The 23525-nt window shown below is 36.9% G+C and overlaps 1 protein-coding gene across 1 annotated transcript; it reads right to left on the bottom strand.

The window, feature by feature from the left end:
• Positions 1-20707: 20707 nt before the first annotated feature.
• Positions 20708-21601, bottom strand: LOC110771202 (RING/U-box superfamily protein). Its single transcript, XM_021975460.2, has one exon. It carries the CDS (start codon positions 21318-21320, stop codon positions 20790-20792), a length of 531 nt encoding a protein of 176 aa, XP_021831152.1. The 5' UTR covers positions 21321-21601; the 3' UTR covers positions 20708-20789.
• Positions 21602-23525: the final 1924 nt, after the last annotated feature.

The following is a 23525-nucleotide window of genomic DNA, read 5'->3' as shown; positions in this document are numbered from 1 at the left end:
TGGAAATTTTAAGCAGCTCAAACGACGAGGTTTAGACAAAATTAAGTCACTTTCTTGTACTCGTGACCTTGCAGCTCTATGTTTCTTATTGTTTGATGCTTATGAATACTATATTTTTATTTATTGTTCACTTTCATGCTTATGGAAGTTGTATTTTCCTTAATGTAGCATTTTCTTTTCATGTACAATATTGTACATTAATGTAACTTTTATTGAATTTGATATTGCGGTTGTTTCATTTCTCTTTCAATTGTGTAGCAAAATTTATAGGTTAATTGGTACAAAATTTACCTATGCTATATTATGCTGTTAGTAAAATGAAAACTGAAACTTCATATAATTTATGTTGTATTTGAAAATAATTTAATGCATATTATTCACTTTTATATGTGAATAATTGAGCACAAAAACTAATAAATGTGGACTTTACCAAAAATTTTACCCAAAATGAAAAAGCATAGCCAAAGGATGCATTAAGCTTTTTGTGTCTTGGACAAAAAAAATAGGCTTTTTGTGTGACTGAAAGGGCACAATTCATCATTTTCGTTCCTTTTGTAGATTTAGTTTTGGTGAGTCCTACGAGAGAAGTAGTTTTTGCGAAAACGTGTTTGACCAAAAAGTTTTTGTCCAAATGACAAAAACCTTTTTAAAAAAATCAATCTCCCAAATAACTTTGTTGCACGGTGATAACGATTTGTGTTCAATGTCTATTTTTTTTTATAAATAAAACAAAGTGCTCAGTTTTATTCACCCCTTTGTGTTTTCTTTCCTCTTGCCTTTTTGGGTGTCCTCCCTAGCAAAACAACTAAGCAAGGTAGCCCGTCCTCTTGCCCATTCTTTGGGAGATAATAGCAACAAGTTTGTCTATACTTTTATGTTCACAGTCGCTACTATTTGGTTTTATCTTGCTAATTTCAGTTTGTCATCCAATATTGAGGTAAGTTCTTCGAGTATGAAATACAATTTTCTTCTTCTTCCAAATATTATTGAAACAATTGAGTTTAAATGTTTCGGGGTATTACGTATTCATGAACTTGTATCCAATTTTTTGTAATACGGATTGTAAATCTTTTACTGATGATAACTAACACTAATATGCAGAATTGGGGAAAACTAAGAATAACATGAATTTGGTCAATTTGATTCAGTTTGGTATACTTGACTGTTTGGGTTTTCTTCCTTCTTGTTCTTGTTAAATAAAAGATATAACTACAGCTATGACTGCATTTGAATATATTCATGAACTTGTATCCATTTTTTGTGTTGATATTGCAGTGGGTCATTTTCTTCATATATATGTAATTTATTTTTTTCTTTTGTTTTATCTTGTTGGGGACTCATGTTTAGCGATAAACAAGGATTGGGTGCATTTGCATAGAGTAGGAGATGATTACCTTAAGGGACTGCGTGCATTCATTAGCATGGCTATGGGTCAAGCTTCATTCGAGGGAAAACTGAAATGCCATTGTCGTAAATGTTACAACGCATTGGCGTGAACCACAAGTGATTAAGGCTCATTTGAAGTGTGAAGGAATGGATCCTCATTATGTAGATGCGTCGTGGGTTGACCACGGTGAGCTGTTGCCTAGTGTTGATAGTAATGGTGTTCATGTATTTGAAATTTTTGATAAAAATATACCTGAGGCTAACATGTGCAATTTGATTAATAAGGGTTATTGGCATGGTTTTAACCCAAATCTGGTTCAGCAAGAAGAAGAATCTTCAGCCACCAGTGTGTCGACTTCAGAAGCGAAAAAATTCTATGCTTTACTTGATGAGGCTAATGAAGAACTATATCCTGGGAGTGGAACCTAGAAGTTGGAATTTTTGGTGAAAATGTTCCAAGCAAAATTTTTACATGGTTGGACCGATGTTTCTTTCTCATCACTATTGAAAATTATTAAAAAAATATTTCATCTAATTTTTACCACACTAAGAAGCTTATTAATTCATAGAGGTTGAGCTACAAGAAAATTGATGCATGTCCGAATAACTGCATGTTATTTTGGAAAACACATTTGAATGATACTTTTTGTCCAATATGTGGTGCTAATAGATACAAGTCCAATGGGTCGAAGATTGGAAATAAGCCAACTGAGGTACCAGAAAAAGTATTACGTTACTTTCCAATTGGGCCTAGGTTACAACGACTATACATGTCTCACTACACTGCATAATACATTCTGAGAAGTGAACTAAAGATGGTGTACTTAGGCACCCCATTGATTTGCCTGCTTGGCATCATTTGGATAATAGTTACCCAGATTTTGCTAGAGAATGTAGCAACATACGTTTGGGCTTGGCTAGTGATGGGTTCAATCCATTTGGTTCGATGACTAATGGGCATAGCACATGGCCTGTTGTAATTTGAGTTTATAATCTTCCCCCTTTTATGTGTATGAAGCAGCCATACCTTATCTTAGCATTGCTTATTCCTGGTCTAAGGAGTCCGAGTAATGACATTGATGTATTCATGCAACCACTGATTGATGAGTTAAATAAGGCATGGTATGTAGGTTTGGATACCTATGATGGATATAAGCGACACACATTTACTATGCGAGCTGCCCTTTTATGGACAATTAATGATTTCCCTGCATATGCTATGCTCTCAGGATGAAGAACAAAGAGGAAAAAATCATGCCCTCATTGTAGTGAAAACACAAACTCATTTTGGCTTAAGAATGGGGGGAAAGTATGCATACATGATGCATAGAATATGGCTTCCTATGTCGCATTGGTTACAAAAACAATGACATTCTTTTAATGGCCAGCACGAGTTTGGTAGGCCGCCAATTCCAATGTCGAGCATAGATTGTCTAATAGTACTTGCTGGGTTGACCTTCAAGTTTGGAAAAAGAGCAAAAGTACGAGGTTGTCCTACATTCTTTGAATTGCCATATTGGAAGGATTTATTATTACACCACAACCTTGATGTCATGCGTATGGAGAAAAACATTACAGAGAGTGTGATTGGCACATTGCCAATGATTGATGGTAAAACAAAAGACGGAGCGAAAGCTCGCGCTGATCTAGTGGCTTTGAATATCAAACATAATCTCCATCCATATCAAGAAGGTGATCGTACGAAGATATGAGCAGCACCATACACCATGCAACATACTGAGAAGCAAATATTCTGTCAGGTATTGAAATCTGTGCAAGTACGAGACAATTTTTCATCCAATGTGGCCAATTGTTTAAATAGATTATTATAAATAAACCCAATCCTAGACATGTATTTATAAAAAAACCCACACACTATTTAAACATAGAAACACACCCAAAATCAACAATTGTATATTTTTTGGGTGTGTTTATAAATGGGTTTTGAGTGTGTGTAATGATGGGTTTTGGGTGTGTTTATAAAGTGTTTTGGGTGTTGGGTTTTTTTATAATTTCAGCCCCCATTTTGGGTGTTTTAGTGAAACTCCCTTGTTTAAACATGCAAGATAAAAATGTAACGGGGTTGAAAATCCATGATTGTCATGTTCTCATGCAAACTTTGCTTCCATTGGCAATACGTCACACTTTACCAAAAGAAGTTGTGAAGGTATTTTTGGAGCTAAATACTTTTTTCATAAATTTGTGTTCAAATAGTGAAACTGTGAAACATTTTAGAGGTTTATCAGCTCGCATTGCCCTTACTTTATGCAAGCTTGAAAAGATAATGCTTCCAACCTTTTTTGATGTTATGGTACATCTACCAATTTATCTCGGGGAGGAAGTTGCGATAGTGTTGTGTGGATTTCAGCTGCACCAAAATGGATTAAGCTGCATCCTCAACTTGTGATACTCGCAAGTGCACGAGCCGTTTGGTAGTATAGCATATGTAAGTGCGAGGTCGATCCCACGAGGATTGGTGATTGAATGATCCAATTCAGTTTTCCTACACAAAACAGAAACAAAAACAAAGAACATGAAAGAAGGAAGAAAATAAGAAAGTAACTCAAGCAAATAAGTTCCCAAGTTCAATTTAGATTAATGGATTGATTCTAGCTAAAGTATGATTAAGCCATGGTGTGTGGTCATAACCTTGTGTTCCTAATTCCCTAATTTGATCATTTGTTGTCTAACCTAAAATTAAGCATTAGGAACCCATTAAGCATAGAAGAACAATTTAAACAACCAAGTATGTATCTAATCCCTGTTGTCGAATGTCCATACATACTCTTCCTATTCATAGTTCAATTCGAATTAAAGCATGGTGTCTACTCTTAATTCAAACCAAGATAGCTAACATGCAAGCCTAAATGGTGATCAATCATTCAAACAAGCATATTAACTTATAAGCATAATGAATAAGAACAAAAACCATAATTGAAACTTGGAAACTAATCAAACTTGAAACTAAAGAAAAGAATTTACATAACAATGAAAATTAAAGTAGAACTTGGAAAAACTTAAGGAGAATTTCAGCACAAAGATTTCATTATAACAATTGAAAACTAGAAAGAGAAACTAAGAGAATTTGAGGGAGAGAAGGGAAGGGAGCTCTAGAGAAGTGTTTGAGAGCTCCCCCCCTTGGGGTATGTTTACAAGCTTGGGAAACCTCACTATATATAGGCCTAAGGAAGCTGAAAATCTGAATTAAGTATGGCTAATGCATACAACACTTGTTTTATAAAATCTGAAATGGTTGATGCACTTCACTAATGCATACAACACTTCCATTATAAAATCTGAAATGGTTGATGCATTTCACCAATAGATCCCACCAGCAGCCCTAGATCATCTTCATGTCACCATGACCAAGCTTCCAACCAGAAATAATAGCTCATCCTGAGGTCAGCATGACCAGCAACTTCAAGGGCTTACGAATTGGGCTTCCCTTAAGCAAATTAAGACTTTAAGCACTCAAACTTGAAGTTCAGAATGTCTTCTTTCCAGCCATATATTATTTGGGCCAATCCAAGGTCGGAGGAGGAAGTTAAGGCCAAAACAAATTGCTAACTCATTTTGCGCGCTGATAAAATCCATCCTGAGCATGGCTCTGTGTTTGCTAGGTAACAGACTCCATATTTATCCAATGGGGCTGAATTTTGGATATGTTATATTACACACCCATTGGAACAACTTTCATGAAGAATGTGGCCTCATCCGAGCTATGTAGGTTGCTGAAACAAAGCTTGCAATATGACCTACGGAACTGGACTGGCAGGGGGCTGTAGCCAAAATGAGTTTGTCTTTAAGCTCTTCATCCATTCATCCAAATTAGGCCTTAACATGCTTCAATTGCATGAATTATGCTCTCTTGCTCTATTTGCCTACAAAACACACAAAGGGAGGCAAATAACTTAGAAATCTAAGAAACTAAGCAAAAGAAGTAAGTAAATAGGGCATGTATATGTATAAAATTATGAGCTTAACAGATAGCTGGTCCAGTTCACTATAGATGGATGTGCCCCATTGAGAGGTAAGAAAAATTAGTATATGTAAGTTGTGCATGACAAATTATTGCATATAATGTGATAGAAATTTAATTTGTTATTTATGCAAGTATTTAAGAACTTTGAAAGGGCAAGTACACAACAACAGTCGTCTAGAAAGATGCATCGCATAAGATTGCAAATTAGAAGAGTGCTTGTCGTTTTGCTCAATGTATCTTGGTGACTTGGTGGTCACACATCGAAATAGACTAGGACGGAACTTTGATGTGGACCAAGGTAATGATAGAGAAGGAATTTTCATATTCACAAGCCGAGGCGGGTCATTAAGCACTCCTAATGTATTTCACCTTGACCACGAGGTGATGGAGTGTGCACATCATTGCGCTCTTTTCAATTGTGTAGAAATGCAACCTTACCTAAGGTAAGACATGGTGTTGTACATGGTGCTTTATTTGGTAGTTAATTGAATTTGTGAATTATTCTTTCATTGATATCATTTATAGGATTCACAAGGCACAAGTTATTGAAAATCGTCATCGACAACGTACGTTGTATGAAGCGCAACGAGAGGCCCATGCATCTTTTGCAATTTTGTATAGGAATCATGTAAGTATTTACAGTAAATAAGGTTATAACTGGTTTTAGCTTGTTATCTCATAGAAACATGCCAACTAAGACACATTGTTGTGGGTGAAAAACATCGGAGTGGAAGATGAACACTTTGTTCAAGATGATCTTCGTGCATTGGTAGTTGGCCCAAGTTTTTGGGCATGTCGATACAACAATTACCTAATGAATGGCTTTAGGTTTAGGGTGAGATCTATTGATACTCATGGTAAGTATCAAAATAGCAATGTCTATGTGGGATTCGAAGGTGTGCATTACTCTAGTAAGCGTGACTGGAATCCACGAGTGGCCATTATGGACTATTATGGAGTATTAAAAGACGTAATAGAGTTGGATTATCACCATGGTAGAAAAGTCATTTTATTTGAATGTGATTGGGTTGATGGCATGAGTCCAAATCGTGGTGCTAAAAATGATGATTTTAAAGAATTTTCAGCGTCTATCACCACCTGGTGACCCATTTGTATTAGGAACGCAAGCTTTGCAATGCTTCTATGTTCAGGATCCTATTGAGCATGATTAGCATGTGGGCATTGAAACGATTCCATGTGATCTCTGACATGAACATAGGGCCCTCAATTGAACCAAATACACCTCAAGACTTGGAAGATTCAACTGGTGACAATGATATAATTGAAACTAGACAAGATGTTGAACCTATTGTTTTGGAAGAAGATAGTTAGAGGTGCACTGACTAAATGAGGAGCTAATAAAGGTTACAGCTCGCAGCAGCATTGTTATACAAGAAGGTAAGAAATCCATACTTAATAGGTTGTTCCTCAATGTTTCATATTTTCTCAATCTAGATTATGTTGTTGCTGCCATGTTGGGTGCTTGCAATATCCTTTTGTAGTCATCAAGAAAGACTAAGGATATTCTTTTCCTTGAGAAAGTGTATCTGTCAAATGGGATTGCCTTATTGGTGGACTGAAGCAAGTTTTCAATGTTTATGTGTATTTTGTCCAAAGGTTTTTATGTTTTATTTTTTAATATATACTTATTTGTTTTTTCTTTTTCATTTATGTTTATTTATGATCTGTATTAGTTTCTCCTTTCGTTGAGTTTTCCTTTGTTGCTTCTTTATATTGATCAACATCTTTTTTTGTGTAGTTTCAATTTCAGATTGATGTCTTTTTTTTTCTTTTTTGTAAGAAATCATAATATGTTTTGACTTTATTGTTCTTCTTTTCTCAGGGAATATTTTTGATAAAGAAATTAAAAGCTTCATAAGGATCATAGAGTTTGATGGAGTTCATATGTTAATGGAACATAACGAGTTTGGTGAAGAAAAAGCACTGTTTTGTTTTTGGTAAAGAGAAAATGCTATGTTTGGGTGAATGTGCTTTTGTTCATTGTACTTTAAGAGTTTTTTAATAACCCGATGATGCTGATACTTTGTAATGACTATTGTATGAGGAATAAAATGTCATGCATTTCAAAATTTGTCTCAATTATTTGTTTCATATAGTTTCTTTTCACTTCATATATTCACAATCTAAAAGTAGATTGAACAGTGCTGACTCTTTAGTATTGGTTTTTCCACCTTAAAAGAATGTCGTTATGAGAAGAAGGGTGAGAAAATATTTTAACAAAAGAAAAAATGTTATGCAAGGATAAACAAAATAAAACAGAATAAAAAACAAAGAGGTACTCTCTAACCATCAGAAAAAGACACTCACTACACTGCTTAAAGGAAAAACAACCAATATAAAGTGATATTACTACTCTCTTTTTTATGAGTTCTCTATTAATGTAATAACTACTTACACACACTTTTTAGAAAAACAACAAATAGGAAGATAAAGAATTATTTATTTATTTTTGTTTCAGCAATGTTTTACTAATTATAGAACAATAGGGAGGAAAGGTGCAATTGATTTCCCACTAAAATATGAAAAAGGGTGCAATTGCATTTAAAGGGAGCATTTACATAACAAATATATTATTAAAAAGGGATTGTTTTTGCTTTGATTTATTTTATTTTATTTTTTGGTTTATGAGGTTGCAATACTTTAAAACAACACTTAGATGTTTTTTTGGGGTCAAAATAACACTTATAGCATGTTTTTTTGTTATACCCCTCCAATAAGAAATAGATGCAGCAACAGCCGAGAGCACATAAAGATGCTCCTCTACAACTCTGTTATACTTTTCCGGTCATTCAAGTTTGTTATATTTTTCCTGCTTATGCATTTTAGTAAATCTTATGTCGGTACTTTATGTTCATGCTAATATGAAATATAATGGACATTCACATTACTTACTGTTGAGGCCCAAAAAATCATAGGACAGGCCCATGCATATTTTAAAGCCCAATCGTTATCATGCTATAAAAATGGCCTAGCTGATGCACACATGCCATGCCAAGCAAGGCTAAAATTTGGCACGTGGGGAGGTGGTGGTACGGGTTTACCACTTTCACATGCAAACTTGTAAGAATTACAAGGCTTCACAAGCCCAAGCCTACCAAGCCCGCTGCACTGTCAAGCATTATCTAACGTAAAGCCCAAGCCACCGCAATATAACATAGCCCAAGTGTAAGCACGCAATAACACGCGATGCCAAGCAACTCCCTTTTAGCGTCAAATTACGCAACAAGCTTAAGTGGGCCCAAGCCACATACGTGCCTGGGGCTTGCTGAGCGGGTTGTGGTGTGGATGGTTACAAGGATCCATGAGGCCCATTAAAGGTTTAAGAGAATGCAGGTTTTGGGCTGCTTGGGAGCCCCAAAATCCAAGCCCATTTTCTTGAGCCCACTAAATGGGTAAGCAGAGAGAAAGAAAAGCCCAGCACCAGCACGTTCTGTGCGACCGGTCGCCAGGACTGGGCGACCGGTCGCTTTTGTACAGAATCGAAATTCCAAAACAACACAGCTGCAGCGACCAGTCGCTTGCACCTTACGACCGGTCGCTGGTCTCGATTTCCAGCTTCTTCTAATCTGCTTCAAAACGACCGGTCGCTCATCCCTTGCGACCGGTCGCTTCCCCTAACACCTACCCATATGTGCAGCACCTCTCCCATACGACACTAAACCAACCATACGACACCTAAACCTTATCTTCTCTCCCAAAAACCAACCACCCGGCACCTACATAAAATAAAGAGGTTATGTCATCTCAGCTGGGAGGCAAAACGACAAGAAGAAAACAAACACCTCGAAGCCAGAGAGCAGGTCGGACCACCTTGAAGCCGGAGAGCAAGCCGGACCACCTTGATACCGGAGTGCATGCGTGTGGGGAAGTAAACTCACAAGGTGTATAAAAGGGCAAGGAAGCAAAGGAAAACGGGGACCCGAGGGGGGAACACCCAAAGTACTCCAAGCTCCAGCCATTCCAAACCCAGAAACAGCAACCATTCTTGCTGCGTGCTCACCCAAAAACACTTCAAGCTTCAGCCATTCCAAACCTAGAAACAGCAACCATTCTTGCTGCGTGCTCACCCAAAAACACTTCAAGCTTTAGCCATTCCAAACCCAGAAACAATAACCATTTTGCTGCCGTACTCTAGCAAACTATGCTTTCATTTTGCTGCAGGACCCTTGTTTTGCTGCAGGACCTTTGGTTTGCTGCAGGACCTCTTGTTTTGCTGCAGGACCTTTGGTTTGCTGCAGGACCTCTTGTTTTGCCGCAGGACCTTTGGTTTGCCGCAGGACCTTTTTGCCGCAGGACCTTTGTTTTGCTGCAGGACCTTGTTTTGCCGCAGGGCCTTTGTTCTACTGTGTGGGCATTTTGCTGCCGTATTCTAGCAAACCTCCATTTTGCTGCCATACTCTAGCAAACCATGCTTCCATTTTGCTGCCGTACTCTACCAAACCATGTTTGCTGCCGTAACCTTCATTTTGCTGCCGTAACCTTTCTTTTGCTGCCGTACTCTAGCAAACCATGCTTCCATTTTGCTGCCGTAACCTTCATTTTGCTGCCGTAACCTTTCTTTTGCTGCCGTGCCCTAGCCACAGTAAACAACCCAGCAGACCATGCATTGTCATGCTCTAGATAAACACACAAAACCCAGGCATTAACCTCCCCATTCTCATTTTCTTCCATAATATCACCTTAAGCATTGAGCACCATCCAATCATTCCACAATACACTGCCATAATCATTCGTTCCTCAAGCAAAATACTCTCTCCTGCTAAACTTATGGATTCTTAGCTCCCACACCACAAGCCTCTCATGCCAAGCTCATTATCTTAACTCATCAGAGGAAACTCCCATGCCAAACCTATCTCTGTGCAACACTAGCGCATCATCCTCAACTCTTTCCAGAGAAGCCGTACACCATCCAGCAGCAGTGTACACCGTCTAGAGCTGCCGTCCATCTATTCCACGTATGAGCATCAAAAGCCAGTCAAAATATGGAGCTGCTGTAAGAATAACAGAGTACCCCCTAGGGCTTGCCTTCCCTTCGGGATGCTTTGGGCCTAGTTCTCGCTAACTCAGAAACGGGGACTTGAAGGCTTCACTCAAGACTAGCGACCATCCGGCCTAGCTAAGCCTTCCAGCAGAAAAAGACCCCCACACTTACAACATGCTTTATAATGACAATTCCCTAACTTCTTATATTATGATCATTGTATTAATTAAATTCATTTGTAGATGGAGAATGTTTCAAATCTATATGCCAACACAAAGTCACAAGCACGCCTTGTTGCACTTGGTGAATGGTTTGTAAGACTAGGTGCAAACACAGAGTTTGAAGGAAACATTGGTGGCTTTACATCTAATGCAAATGGAATGAATATTCCTAGTAACGAAGATAATTCTAATAGGCAAGGTCATGGAATAGTTGAGGAAACCAATTTCACTACTGCTTCATTTGAATTTAATGCAAATATGATGAATGGCAATACATCTGAAGCAATGTCGAACCTTGAAACACATGAAGCTGTTGCGGAACTATGTGTGTCATGTGGTTCAACCTTTACAAATAGAGTGAGGAAGAAGAAGAGAGGAATCAATAGGCTAAATTGGGGCAGGGAATACTCGAGATTTTGCAATTCAATAAAGAAGGTCTGGTAGTTGCTGATCGGTTCATAATTGTATATCATTTTGTACCCTTCTAGCTTATGATTTGGTTATGTTTTTGAGTTAAACTTGTGCTTTTAATCCTTTTTGTGTTTATCTTTCAGTTCATTGAGCTTTAGGTAATAATGATGGCTTTAGAGAGCATAATTCATGCAATTCAAGCATGTTAAGGCCTAATTTGGATGAATGGATGAAGAGCTTAAAGACAAACTCATTTTGGCTACAGCCCCCTGCCAGTCCAGTTCCGTAGGTCATATTGCAAGCTTTGTTTCAACAACCTTCATAGCTCGAATGAGGCCACATTTTTCATGAAAGTTGTTCCAATTGGTGTGTACTATAACATATCCAAAATTCAGACCCATTGGATAAATCTGGAGTCCGTTACCTAGCAAACACAGAACCATGCTCAGGATGGATCTTATCAGCGCGGAAAATGAGTTAGCAATTTGTTTTGGCCTTAACTTCCTCCTCCGACCTTGGATTGGCCCAAATAACATATGGCTGGAAAGAAGACATTCTGAACTTCAATTTCGAGTGCTTAAAGTCCTAATTTGATTAAGATAAGCCCAAGTTGTAAGCCCTTGAAGTTGCTGGTCATGCTGACCTCAGCATGTGCTGGTTGGATGCTTGGTCATGGTGAGCTAGGTATGAGCTATCATTTCTGGTTGGAAGCTTGGTCATGGTGACATGAAGATGAGCTAGGGCTGCTGGTGGGATCTATTGGTGAAGTGCATCAACCAATTCAAGATTTTCTAATACAAGTGCATCACCCAATTTAGATTTTCTAATACAAGTGCATCAACCATTTCAGATTTTATAAAACAAGTGTTGTATGCATTAGCCATATTGAATTCAGATTTTCACTTCCCCTAGGCCTATAAATAGGGAAGTTCTCTAAGCTTGTAAACACACCCCAAGGGGGGGAGCTCTCAAACACTTCTCTAGAGCTCCCTTCCCTTCTCTCCCTCAAATTCTCTTAGTTTTGCTTTCTAGTTCTCAATTCTAGCTTTCTTTAATGTTTTCTTAGTTGTAATTTATTTTTCTTGTAATGTACATTCTTTCTTAAGTATTCAAGTTTGATTAGTTTCCAAGTTTCAATTATGGTTTTTGTTCTTATTCATTATGCTTATAAGTTAATATGCTAGTTTGAATGATTGATCACCATTTAGGCTTGCATGTTAGCTATCTTGGTTTGAATTAAGAGTAGACATCATGCTTTAATTCGAATTGAACTATGAATAGGAAGAGTATGTATGGACATTCGACAACAGGGATTAGATACATGCTTGGTTGTTTAAATTGTTCTTCTATGCTTAATGGGTTCCTAATGCTTAATTTTAGGTTAGACAACAAATGATCAAATTAGGGAATTAGGAACACAAGGTTATGACCAAACACCATGGCTTAATCATACTTTAGCTAGAATCAATCCGTTAATCTAATTGAACTTGGGAACTTATTTGCTTGAGTTATTTCTTCCTTGTTTTATTTATTTCCTTTCTTTTTCATTTCTGTTTTGTGTAGGGAAAATGAATTGAATCATTCAATCACCAATCCTCGTGGGATCGACCTCGCACTTACATATGCTATACTACCGAACGGCTCGTGCACTTGCGAGTATCACAAGTTGAGGATGCAGCTTAATCCATTTTGGTGCAGCTGAAATCTACACAACAGTTGCACCGGCTGACCAAGTGGCACAATGGTCTCGATACTTAGGGATGTTAGCTCATGACTAATCTTTGTTTCCACTCGACACCGAAGATTGGCGTAAGTTAGATGACAATGACCACATGGACAAAGCATGGGATCAGGCTAAGGTATGACATTATATGCTACACAATTTTCTGCAAATTGTCATGAAATAATATGTAATTCAATTGAAATTTCCGTTGTAGTGTACACTAGATTGATTGAATCCTGAAATCTTGACACTGGAGAAAAGAATAAGGGATGTGGTAATAGAGAAGTTGAACTATTGATTTAGATTGTTTAGAGCGATTATTAGAATGGAAGAGAGGCTGCATTGTGGTGATGACCGTGTACACCCTGACCAATGGTGTAAACTGGTCAACCATGGGGATGAGGATCTAGCAAATGTATGAAATGCATATAAATTTCATTATATGGCTAGGGTCGAAATATGATTTTGTAGCTGAAATCACTTCTATCTAAAGGGATTGTAATTTTTTAATTTCATGTTTTGAAAAGGGCTATTGTGAGAGTAGTAAGAATCATAAACCAATAGTCCCAAAATTATTAATAAGTAACAATGATTGTTTTGCTTTTATATATTCAACTAGAAACGTAGTGCAACTAACAAAATAAACAGAAAAAACTTGAAGATGGGCCACACTGCAGGCACAACAACATTTGCACAAATTCTCCATCAACATGTGAGTATGAAATTGATAATCTGATTTCGCTATCTTACATTGATATTGTTTTCTGATTGTGAATCTGAATTTTGTCATATGGAAAAGCATGGAGTTCAATATGATCAAGTGACTTTTTTCGTTATGACACATACAAGAGGAAAGGGAGATAATAGGCAACCAATTGATGAAGCTTCACGTGAGATGATGGTAAGCTACAAAATGTAATGGACCTATTCAAATTGACAACCACTGCCTTTGATATTCTTTGGTACAAAAAACTGATTGTTGTCATTAATATATAATATATTATTATCAAATGTCACTAGTACTGAAGCATCCTAACTTGTCATGCTATGCTCATTGTGTATACCTTGATATTTAAAGCAAAAATACCAATTGAATAAGGTACATTTTCAATAAGTCAGGAATAAGTATCCCTCAGCCCAACATAAAAAAAGCACTTGGAGATCCCCCACAACAAGGTCAAGAAGCACCACAAAAGATAAGCTGCAAATTCTAATCAACTTGTTCTAATGTGCTAATGTGGAAAATTGGAAGTGCATGTGATGTATGTTTTTTTTTGTGGATAAATTCTTCTTATATCTTTATTAGTGAGAATTAACCCACTGATCATAAAAGTAGTCAACCCCATGAATAAGATTCATATATCTTTGACGCATTGTAGATATATCACCCCACCAATAATATTCTTTAATTCACCAGATATATACATAGATCATTTCTTGGTGTTGGTGGTCTGCAACATGCATGATATTGAAGACTCTGTAGTATGCAGGATATATATCAAATTTAGCACTTGAGAATTATATGTAACATTTATGAATAGATTGCATTGCATCTCCTTCAACTTTTTCTAATGATAGTAAGGAGTTTTATTCCTAATAATAACAAATGTAATGACTCTTTATAAATTAACATGCGGCTGGAGTTTGAAAAACGTGAGGCAGAAATTCGTGAGCGAGGTGAAGATGTTAATATTGAGGTGCGCAATCAAATATTTGCTGCTGTAATGGGGCCAGAGAAGCAAATCGCCGTTCATGGTTATGGGATAGGGGTCTATTGGAAAGATGTCCCTAACATAATAACCGAGAGGAAAGGAATTTCCAGTGAAGTTCAGGAATTAAGATAAGCATATGAAGAGTAAAGGCAAGCAGCCATAGAAGCGCAACAAAAGATAGAGCACATAATGGAAGAGACAAATGAGAAGGCGGATTGTTTGAAACGTGAGCAAGAAGAAAGTATTTAAAAAAACTAAGAGAAGAGCAGGCAAAAAATCTTAGGCTCATGAAGATTCAAATGGCTGAACAATTTAAATCAATGTTGGCGAATGTGAGAATATCTGTAGATGTTAATGCGATGGCAAGTGCACAATTTACTTCAATGACGCAGTAGTAGTGTGGAAGTTCTCAAGCTCAAATGGCAACACAAGGGTATGAGGCACATCTTGGAATGTAGTGTGCAACAAATGCTCCACGATCAGATGCAACTCATGATGCTACTGATTGTCATAGTGCAAATTTTGGTTAATTTCAAACTTGATGCATATTTTCTGCTTGGCTGTGATAGTATTATGTGTTGGGGGTTGGATAAGTTGGATAAGTTAGATAAGTTAGATAACTGTCGGGGTTGGATAATATTTTGAAGCAAAAGTTAGATGAATGTTTTGTGCTAGGGGTTAGATAATATTTTGTGGAACTTGACGCATGAGTTAAAAGATTGTTTTTGGGTTGCTATTTTGACCACAAGTTAGGCCCTTTGCTGGCCAAGATGTACATGATATTAGCAGATATTGTGAATTGCATTTAGATTGTAGACCAAGTTTAGAAGATGAAGATGTACATTCAAGTAGATATTCTTAGTAGTATGTATAGGTTTACTTTGTAGATGTATCCAATTGTATAGGTTTACTTATGTACTTGCAACCTATAATGTTAATATGTGTTGGGATGTTAATAATTTTCATTTTGCTCCAATATTGGACATCGTTAAAGTGATAATAGTTTATTGCCTTTTATGTACAAACACAAGTTCATATGGTTTGATGGTATCCAGTGACTTTATATTGCGGCATTGATAAAATGCTTATGGGCTAATATGTGTGGTACTTGGGTAAAACGCTAAGTATATAGGATTTGGAATGTTCAAATAAGACATATTTTTTCCTACTTATTAAATTATTTGTTTTTAATAAACAAAAATTAATGATTTTTATTTTTATTTTTGCCAAAGTATTGATTTTTATTGACATCCAATAAAATGGTAGTTATAGTAGTTTTAATGTTGCACAGTAAACACACGTGTGCAAAAACTAAAATTGGGAAAAGCTTATTAAAAAAAATAGAAATTGGGAAAAGTTAAGAGATATTAGCCATATGAGTAATGCTATTTAGACACACAACATTGACCACCTTAGCTGACCACCTTATATGGCAACTTATGTGTCATGCCATGTCAATTAATGAATGTTGCCATGAGGCCACTTACTAGGAACGCTAGGGTTTTTTAATTTGTTTTTTAATTGACATGGCGACATTCATTAATTGACTTGGCATGACACATCAATTGCCACATAAGGTGGTCAGCTAAAGTGGTCAATGTTGTGCGTCTAAATAGCATTACTCCAAGCGATATACCCATTCTTAGCACTAATGATATAGATAAACCCCACACCATTTAATTTCTACAAACAAACTCAAAAAATGACAGATAGCCCTATTGAATTTAATTTTGATTATTAAATTACTTTGATGCCTTATTGAGTGTTTTGGGTTTTTTTATAAGGTTTTGGGGTCTTGTTTAAAGAAATCAATGGCAATTTTGTAATTTAGAAGTAGTTAAAAGCCTCTTTGTTATGTTGTAAATGAGCTATGGGTATGTTTCTAAAGTCCATTTCATATATGATTTTTTTATAATTTGGGCCCCTATATTGTGTATAATAGTGAATCTCCCAAAAGTTAATTGGTTGGAAGCATATTAATATGTTTTCTCTTTTTATTTTAAAAAAACTTATTGTATTGAGCACAGTTTCAATTTTGCTTAGTTCTTTTTCATTTAAAAAAAAATTATTGAATTGAGCACGGTTTTAAATTGTGCTTGGTTTTTAAAAATTATATATATATATATACAGTTATTCTCTTATCCGGATGTCCGCACGTTATTATCGTGCGGATCCTATTGTAAACAGGCAGGAAAACAAAGAGGGGTAGTACAAAATACACTGCGTCCGCACGATAATAACGTCCGGATGTCCGCATAAGAGAATTTCTGTATATATATATATATATATATATATATATATATATATAGTTCCGATCTCTTGGACCACAGGAGTTCAAGAGATTATGGTCACCCACCGTTGGATATTAATCTAATGGTTCAAAAAAGTTTCTTAAAAGGAGTGCAAGAGTAAGTGAACCGTTGAATTTACATCCAACGATGAGTGACCACAAATCTCTTGGACGCTTGTAGTCCAAGAGATAAGGACTATATATATATATATATCCTAATTGGGCAAAATTTTGAAACTGTGCTCAGCTTACACCTGTCAAATCAGTCTAACACTTCCGTCAGTTGTCAAAATAGAAGCATAAATGATTGGATTCATGTTCTAAGAGCAATTCCACCAGTTGCCCTTAGCCATGGCAAGGGGGGGTGCTAGGGCAGTCACTATTCATGTGAATAGTGGCTGCCCTTGCAAAAAGCAATGTTGGTTTCCAACAGTTGCCCTAGTATAGGGCAAATACTATTCATTTTTTTGTTTTTTTCACATATTTGTTTACTTAAACAATTAATTTGGACAATATGTTTTTAAAAGATTTTTGGTGTGGGAAGTGAAAAATATGACTAAGTATTTATTTTTTTTAAATCTGAATTTTTTTGTTTTTTAAAATTTTTTAAAATTTTTTTTTGTTGCTGACGTCATCGATGACATCAGCTCCCCCGAGTTTTGGACCTGGGGCTGGACCTGCCCTCGGGCCAGCCCGACTTTGTAGACCCCACCACCAACTCGGGCCAAACCCCACTGCTGGAGGCCCTTTTTCTTCCAAACCCCCCCTTGCCTCAGTCCAAACCCCACAGCTGGACTTGCTCTAAATATTTGCCACGAATCAGCATATTTGTGGTCTATAATCAATGTAAACCCCTATATAGGAGACCGACCATTATAAAATGGCTGCATCGTGGCTATCTTCATAGAGCACGATTATCTGTGCGGTTTGAAACAAAGAACACGAATCAAATTCGTGCTTTTAGCCCAGTTTTTTAGTAGTGCTTGCATTTTCGCTTTCTATTTTTATTACCCACATCCTTTTCTTTTCTTTTGCTTTTTAGGTAATCAAACACAACTACTACAGTTTATATAAATATGATTTTCCCGCAACAAATCAAACATGTACGTATATATATTAATATTTGTATTAATTGAATTTGGGGGTGTTATAACCTCTTAGAGTGTATATGATTCAAGGGTGGCCAACACTTGATCTTAAATTGGAATTTGAGGTTTGGTTGGAGGTCGTGGCAGCTTGATCTTGAACAAATTGGGACCATGAGTAGTGTCAAGTGGTGCATAGTCTGCGACTTTGGTGGTGATGATTCTCCACATGCTTGATGAAGAATTTTAGAGTCTTGGTGTTTGCTTTGGCTAGACCCGAGAGTTTTATGGTTTCCTTTTCTGTGATTTATTTTGTTTTAGCATATGATTTGATTTCATCTCTAGCTGTCAACTTTGTTTAGATGAGCCATGTGCCACATGTACTTTGTGTGAGACTCACAGCCTGGGTGAGTCAGTTTTGACTACTCAAGTCTAAATTTCGACCGACGAAATTTGGATGTCTACTTTTGAATTTGCGTCCCAAGCACTTCCAGTTATCTCTTCTACTACTCTGATCACGACAACCTTTCTAGCTTCTTTATTTCATGTAAATCATTTTTTCCTAGACCAAGAAGATGAGGACAAACATAAAGTAGTAAAAGCTTATAGTTGATTTCTTTTTTCCTTTGTGCGGTCACCCTTTGGGAATAACAAAAGTGATAAAGGTTTGAAACAAAAGAAAAGAAGTTTTGAAATCTGTATTCCAGAATTACTAGAATAAATTCGGACACCTAGTGACATGATATGTAGGCGAATGTTGCCTTCGAAATTATTTGATAACTATAAGATGTTTATATTGCTATAGTTTGAACTTTGATACCCAAGGGGTTTGGTCTAGTGGATACTGACTAGTTTCTGCAGTTGAGCGAACAAAGTTCAAAACCCAACCCGTGAAAAACACCCCCTGAGGAGAGTTTTACCGTAAACAGTCCCGGCTCGGAGTGGTAGCACACTTTGGTTTACCCAAAAAAAAAAAGTTTGAACTTCGATCATTCATCATGTTAGTTCATGCTTGATTGGTGATCCAGTTTGGCAATATAATCATCTATTCCGAATGGATGCAATCTTATTTGTTAAACATAAAAGAGGATGATAAGTGAGGATAGCTCAAATATGAAGAAACAAAATTAAACACAATATACTATTCACGATTTGAAGATTTGTTAGGGATTTGTCCTTTAATTAGTTAGCTCTATTAGTGAAATTAAATATTTGGTAAATAAATACTGTAAGTTGATAAGAGGTGTCGGCCAGATACATTGTTTGAAAACATAATTAATTCCCCTCACGCGGCTATGTCTCAGAAATATCAACATAATTAAGATAAGAAAATAGGTACCAACCATAAATGTTGCCTTAGGTGATCCATATCTTCATTAGTTAGGACCATCTTCTTTTGGCTGATGGGGTCTTATTTATCACAGTGGAAAAGTATGTTTGGCCTAAAACCAATAATTTCAGGTTCGAATACCTAGATACCATTGTGTGTTAAATCCCCCTCCCCCTTCCTACTTTTGAAAAAAAAAAAAAAAAAACCTCCTTTTGTATAATTTTTCATGGTGGGCAACCACTAAGAATAAAGTCGAATAAGAACAGCAAAGTAAAAACCCAAATGGGCATGACTCGTGGATATAATGTTTTCATAGATATCATGTTAGAATGTGAACATTCAATACAAAATTAATTCGATGAAAATATTGCAAACTTTCCATTCCCTGTAGTGCACAGAGAAAGAGATCTGAACTAACAAAAATAGTGTGGACGGTGGCCTTCTTCCCTACGACCACATGCCTTAAGTACTTGATTACAAATTGTAACTTTGCATGTCGATCGAGCTGCTTTCTTTGATTTTCTACAGCAAAAAAGTTTGATTTTCATTAGCATGGCATTGACTACTATGTTGACTTATATGTCTCGTAATCTCCCACAATGAAGGGAATGTATATATTGGGATGTTGACGGTACGTAATCCAGTCAAAGCTCAAGTATCAGCCTAGAAATTCAAATAAAGAAATAGAGAGTTTATATCTTGAAAAGCGTTGCTATTTGGACCATATTTACTGAATTACATTATCTCTTTACGGATTACGGATTCAACAATGTGAAGCATTATTGTATGTTGAATAATCGCATCCCAAATCAGTTACAAATTGGAATGAGCCTTCATATATGAGCCTTCATATATATTCCAAGTGAGGCATAAATAAAATATAAAATAAATAAATAAACCTTGTAATGGCATCATGGCCTTGTCGTTATGATCTCTCCAACATAATTGTTTGAAATTTTACCAACCAACATCTCTTTTTTTTTTTTTTTGGACAGAACACCTCTCAACATGTTCCACCCCAAATTGCACCATCATCGGATCATTCTGTTAGTTGGATTGGCTCAAAATTTTGGTGTACTCTTAAATGGTGTTGGGTTCAATTCTCTACGATACCCATTTCAGTTGGATTAGCTTAAAATTTTGGTGTACTCTTAAATGGTGTAGGGTTCAATTCTCTACGATATCCGTTTGTGTGAATTTTCCTCCTCAAAAAATCACTATGTATATTATTTTAGTCTTTAAAATAACAGCTACACCATTTCGAGTCACATCCTACTTTTTAATGCTCTTACATATCATGCACAGATAAGACTTTAAAATGCAGGCAGACCAAAGTAAGTATATGTCTAGAACAAGAAAGAGAAAGACTCGTGAAACACCTGACATCAAATCTCTACGCATGCAATTCAACCGCAATCCACGGCAATCTCACCACTTTCTATTTAATATCAGCTCTCAAAGTCTCACCTCCAATATGAATTTAAATATACTCATGTGCTCCATCGCTCGAGGAGATAATAACTTGTGAAAAACCCCAAACTAAAAGATAAAATAAAAAATTAGTGTAGCAATAATATTATTTTTTTTGTTTATATATATTATAAATAAATAAAAAGAGCCAAAATTTTAATTAAGAAAATCACAATATCACCTGGCATGGAATGCCAGCGGCACCAAATCGGACAGAGGGCTTGGACCCACCGAGGGAGCCGGAGAATTTCTACAGATGGGACACGTGGCGCTCATACGAAGCCACTCGTCAACACACTCAGCGTGAAAGCAATGGTGGCATTCCGGGATGCACCTCACTTGATCCCTGGGCTTGTACTCGGACAAGCAGATGGAGCAAACGGTGTAGTTGCGCTGGGGGAGGCGCCGGCTTTCGCCGAGCACCAGCTTCGGGTAAGAGTCGATGGTGGGCCCGTCGAGGCCCATTACGACAACGACGGGGTCATTTGAGTTTACGGCCGAGCCGCGGTTGCGGTGTCCGTAGACGTTATTATAAGCGACGCTGCGGTCTTCGTGGGGTCTGGTGGCGGAGGAGGCTCCTTTGACTTTGACGCAGGCGTAGGAAGCGAGCATGATGGCTGAGATGAGGAAGAGGATGCTGACGGCAATGGCTATGCCGTAGCCGACGCCGACACCGGTGGCTGATGCCGGTGGGTCTGCCGTGAACATGAGAGAGAGAGAGAGAGAGAGAGAGAGAGAGTAAAGAGTGTAGAGAGGTGAGAGGTGAGAGGTGAGATGTGTATAGAGAGGAGGGAAGGTTGAAGGGGTTGAAGGGGAGAAAGAGGGAAGTAGTGTGTGAAAGGGCGCCGTGGTCCGTGGGAAGAATTAAATTGTATTCGTGCATTGTAGTGTGTGTATTAATTATTGGCTAAAAGTTACTTTTGGTCTAGTAGTTTGGCACTTCAATCACTTTTGATCCTGTAATTTCAATTCCGTCAATTTTGACTCTGTAGTTTCATATTTGTAGAAATTCAAGGACAAGTGAGTCTTTCTGTCAATTTCTTTGACGATGCAAGGGGCAATTTCGTCAACCCAAAATCCATGAGTATAAAAGCTCGTCTGAAACTCCCATAATTTTATATTATGGCTTGAAATTAGTCATTTGGGTTTAGGATTCTTAAAAAATTGGGATTAGTGGTTGAATTTCGAGCCCTAATATGAAATGGGGAGAATTTCAAACAAGCTTTTATGCTCAAGAGTTTTGGGTTGACGAAATTGCCTCTTGCATCGTTAAAGAAATTGACAAGAATACTAACTTATTCTTGAATTGCTACAAATACGAAACTACCATGGCAAAATTGACGAAATTAAAACTACAGAATCAAAAGTGATTGACGTGTCAAATTACATGAACCAAAAGTGACTTTTGGCCTTAATTATTTGTGATGTAGTCACGTGCTAGTAGCTAGCTAGTGCTATGAGTTCTAGTTTGAATTAATATGTAGAGTTATGGCTAGCTACTGACATGGGAGAAAAACTTCCTGGCACGAGGATGCCAGGGTCAGCAAGACGGAAAATTCTACGGTGGACCTGGCGCATCCATGCGCCAATAGATATTGACCGTTAGATTTAGGCAAAACAATAAGGATAGATCTACACCATTAAATTATATAACTTGAAAACCTTCTCAGCAGGTTGAAGGAAAATCCCCAACCCGTAAAAACTGAGCCCCCTCTTTCACTCCCTTCATCTTCTTCTAGCATCCAGCAAGCAACCAACGACGACGACGATGATGGCGAGCTTCACCTGCTCTTTACCCCATCTCTCGTTCTCTCCTTCGCTGGCTAGCGCTCTGAAAATTTCCTTCTTTTGCCTCTTTTTCTTGGCTAGCCCTCTCAAAACCCATCTCTCTTTCTCCCTCTCTCTCTCTCTCTCTCTCTTGTCAAGCGCTACCTCTCTGAGTTCATTCTGCTTCTCTCATACCAAAACCCCCAAATCTCCAACATAAAACCCTAATCCTAGACACCTAAATCCCTTTCCAAAACTGAAATTCATTAGAAAAGGTAAGATTTTATCAATTTCATCAGTATTTCTGTCATATATGGCTGCAATTTATGGGTCATTGAAGGTTTTAATGTTAGATCTAGTGCCTATTTGTGTTAGAACTGAGTTTTTTTTGGGTGGGTGATAGAGATTGAAACTAATTTTTATTCGATGTTTGGGGCAAGGTCATGGCGCATGCTCTACCGTATCTCGTTCTTGGTGTGTATTCTTTACATGGTTTTATTTGTTAAAAATTATAGTGTTGTTGAGTTCATATATCTTGACAATTATTAGTTTGATGACTATCTTTATTTTTCTAAAAGATTAATGTGAATTCTTTTCTTGTGTCAGCTTTCATTTCATATTTTAGAGTTTTTATCACTTTTTAATCTTTTCTTTTTATAAGATTACATTTTCCCTTTGTATAAAGTAATTAATGTTTTTAATAGGAGAAGCTGCGTAATTGTTGAAGCTGCCATTATGGTTTTTGTTGTAAAAATTTCAAGGTTAAGGCAATTCAATTTTAGTTATACCTTTATGACTTTTATTGTATATTAAATTTCATAGTTGGTCATTTCATATTAATATTCTTTCAATAGTAAATAGCCACATTTGTATGAAAACTTGATCATATTTGCACTTTAGTCTCTTAGGAAAACAGAAAGAGAAAAAAAAAAAGTAAGTCTTAAAGGAGAAAAAATGATTAGAAAGATATTCAAATTTTTTGCTGTAAGTCCAGTTTAATGGCTGTGTTGAAATTATATAAAGACAATATCTAGTTTGAGGTTTCTTGTTTGTGGATGTGGGTGTCTGAATCTAACAAAGTTGTGATTCCTTTCATTGTGAAATAAGGAAGTCAGTATGGGTTTTCCTCAAAATCTGGCCACTTCC

This window comes from Prunus avium, chromosome 2 (assembly GCF_965620075.1).
Source record: "Prunus avium chromosome 2, drPruAviu1.hap1.1, whole genome shotgun sequence".
Lineage (NCBI taxonomy): Eukaryota > Viridiplantae > Streptophyta > Magnoliopsida > Rosales > Rosaceae > Prunus > Prunus avium.
The sequence above is the reverse complement of the archived record's forward strand: the minus strand, read 5'-3'. Positions and strand labels throughout refer to the sequence as shown.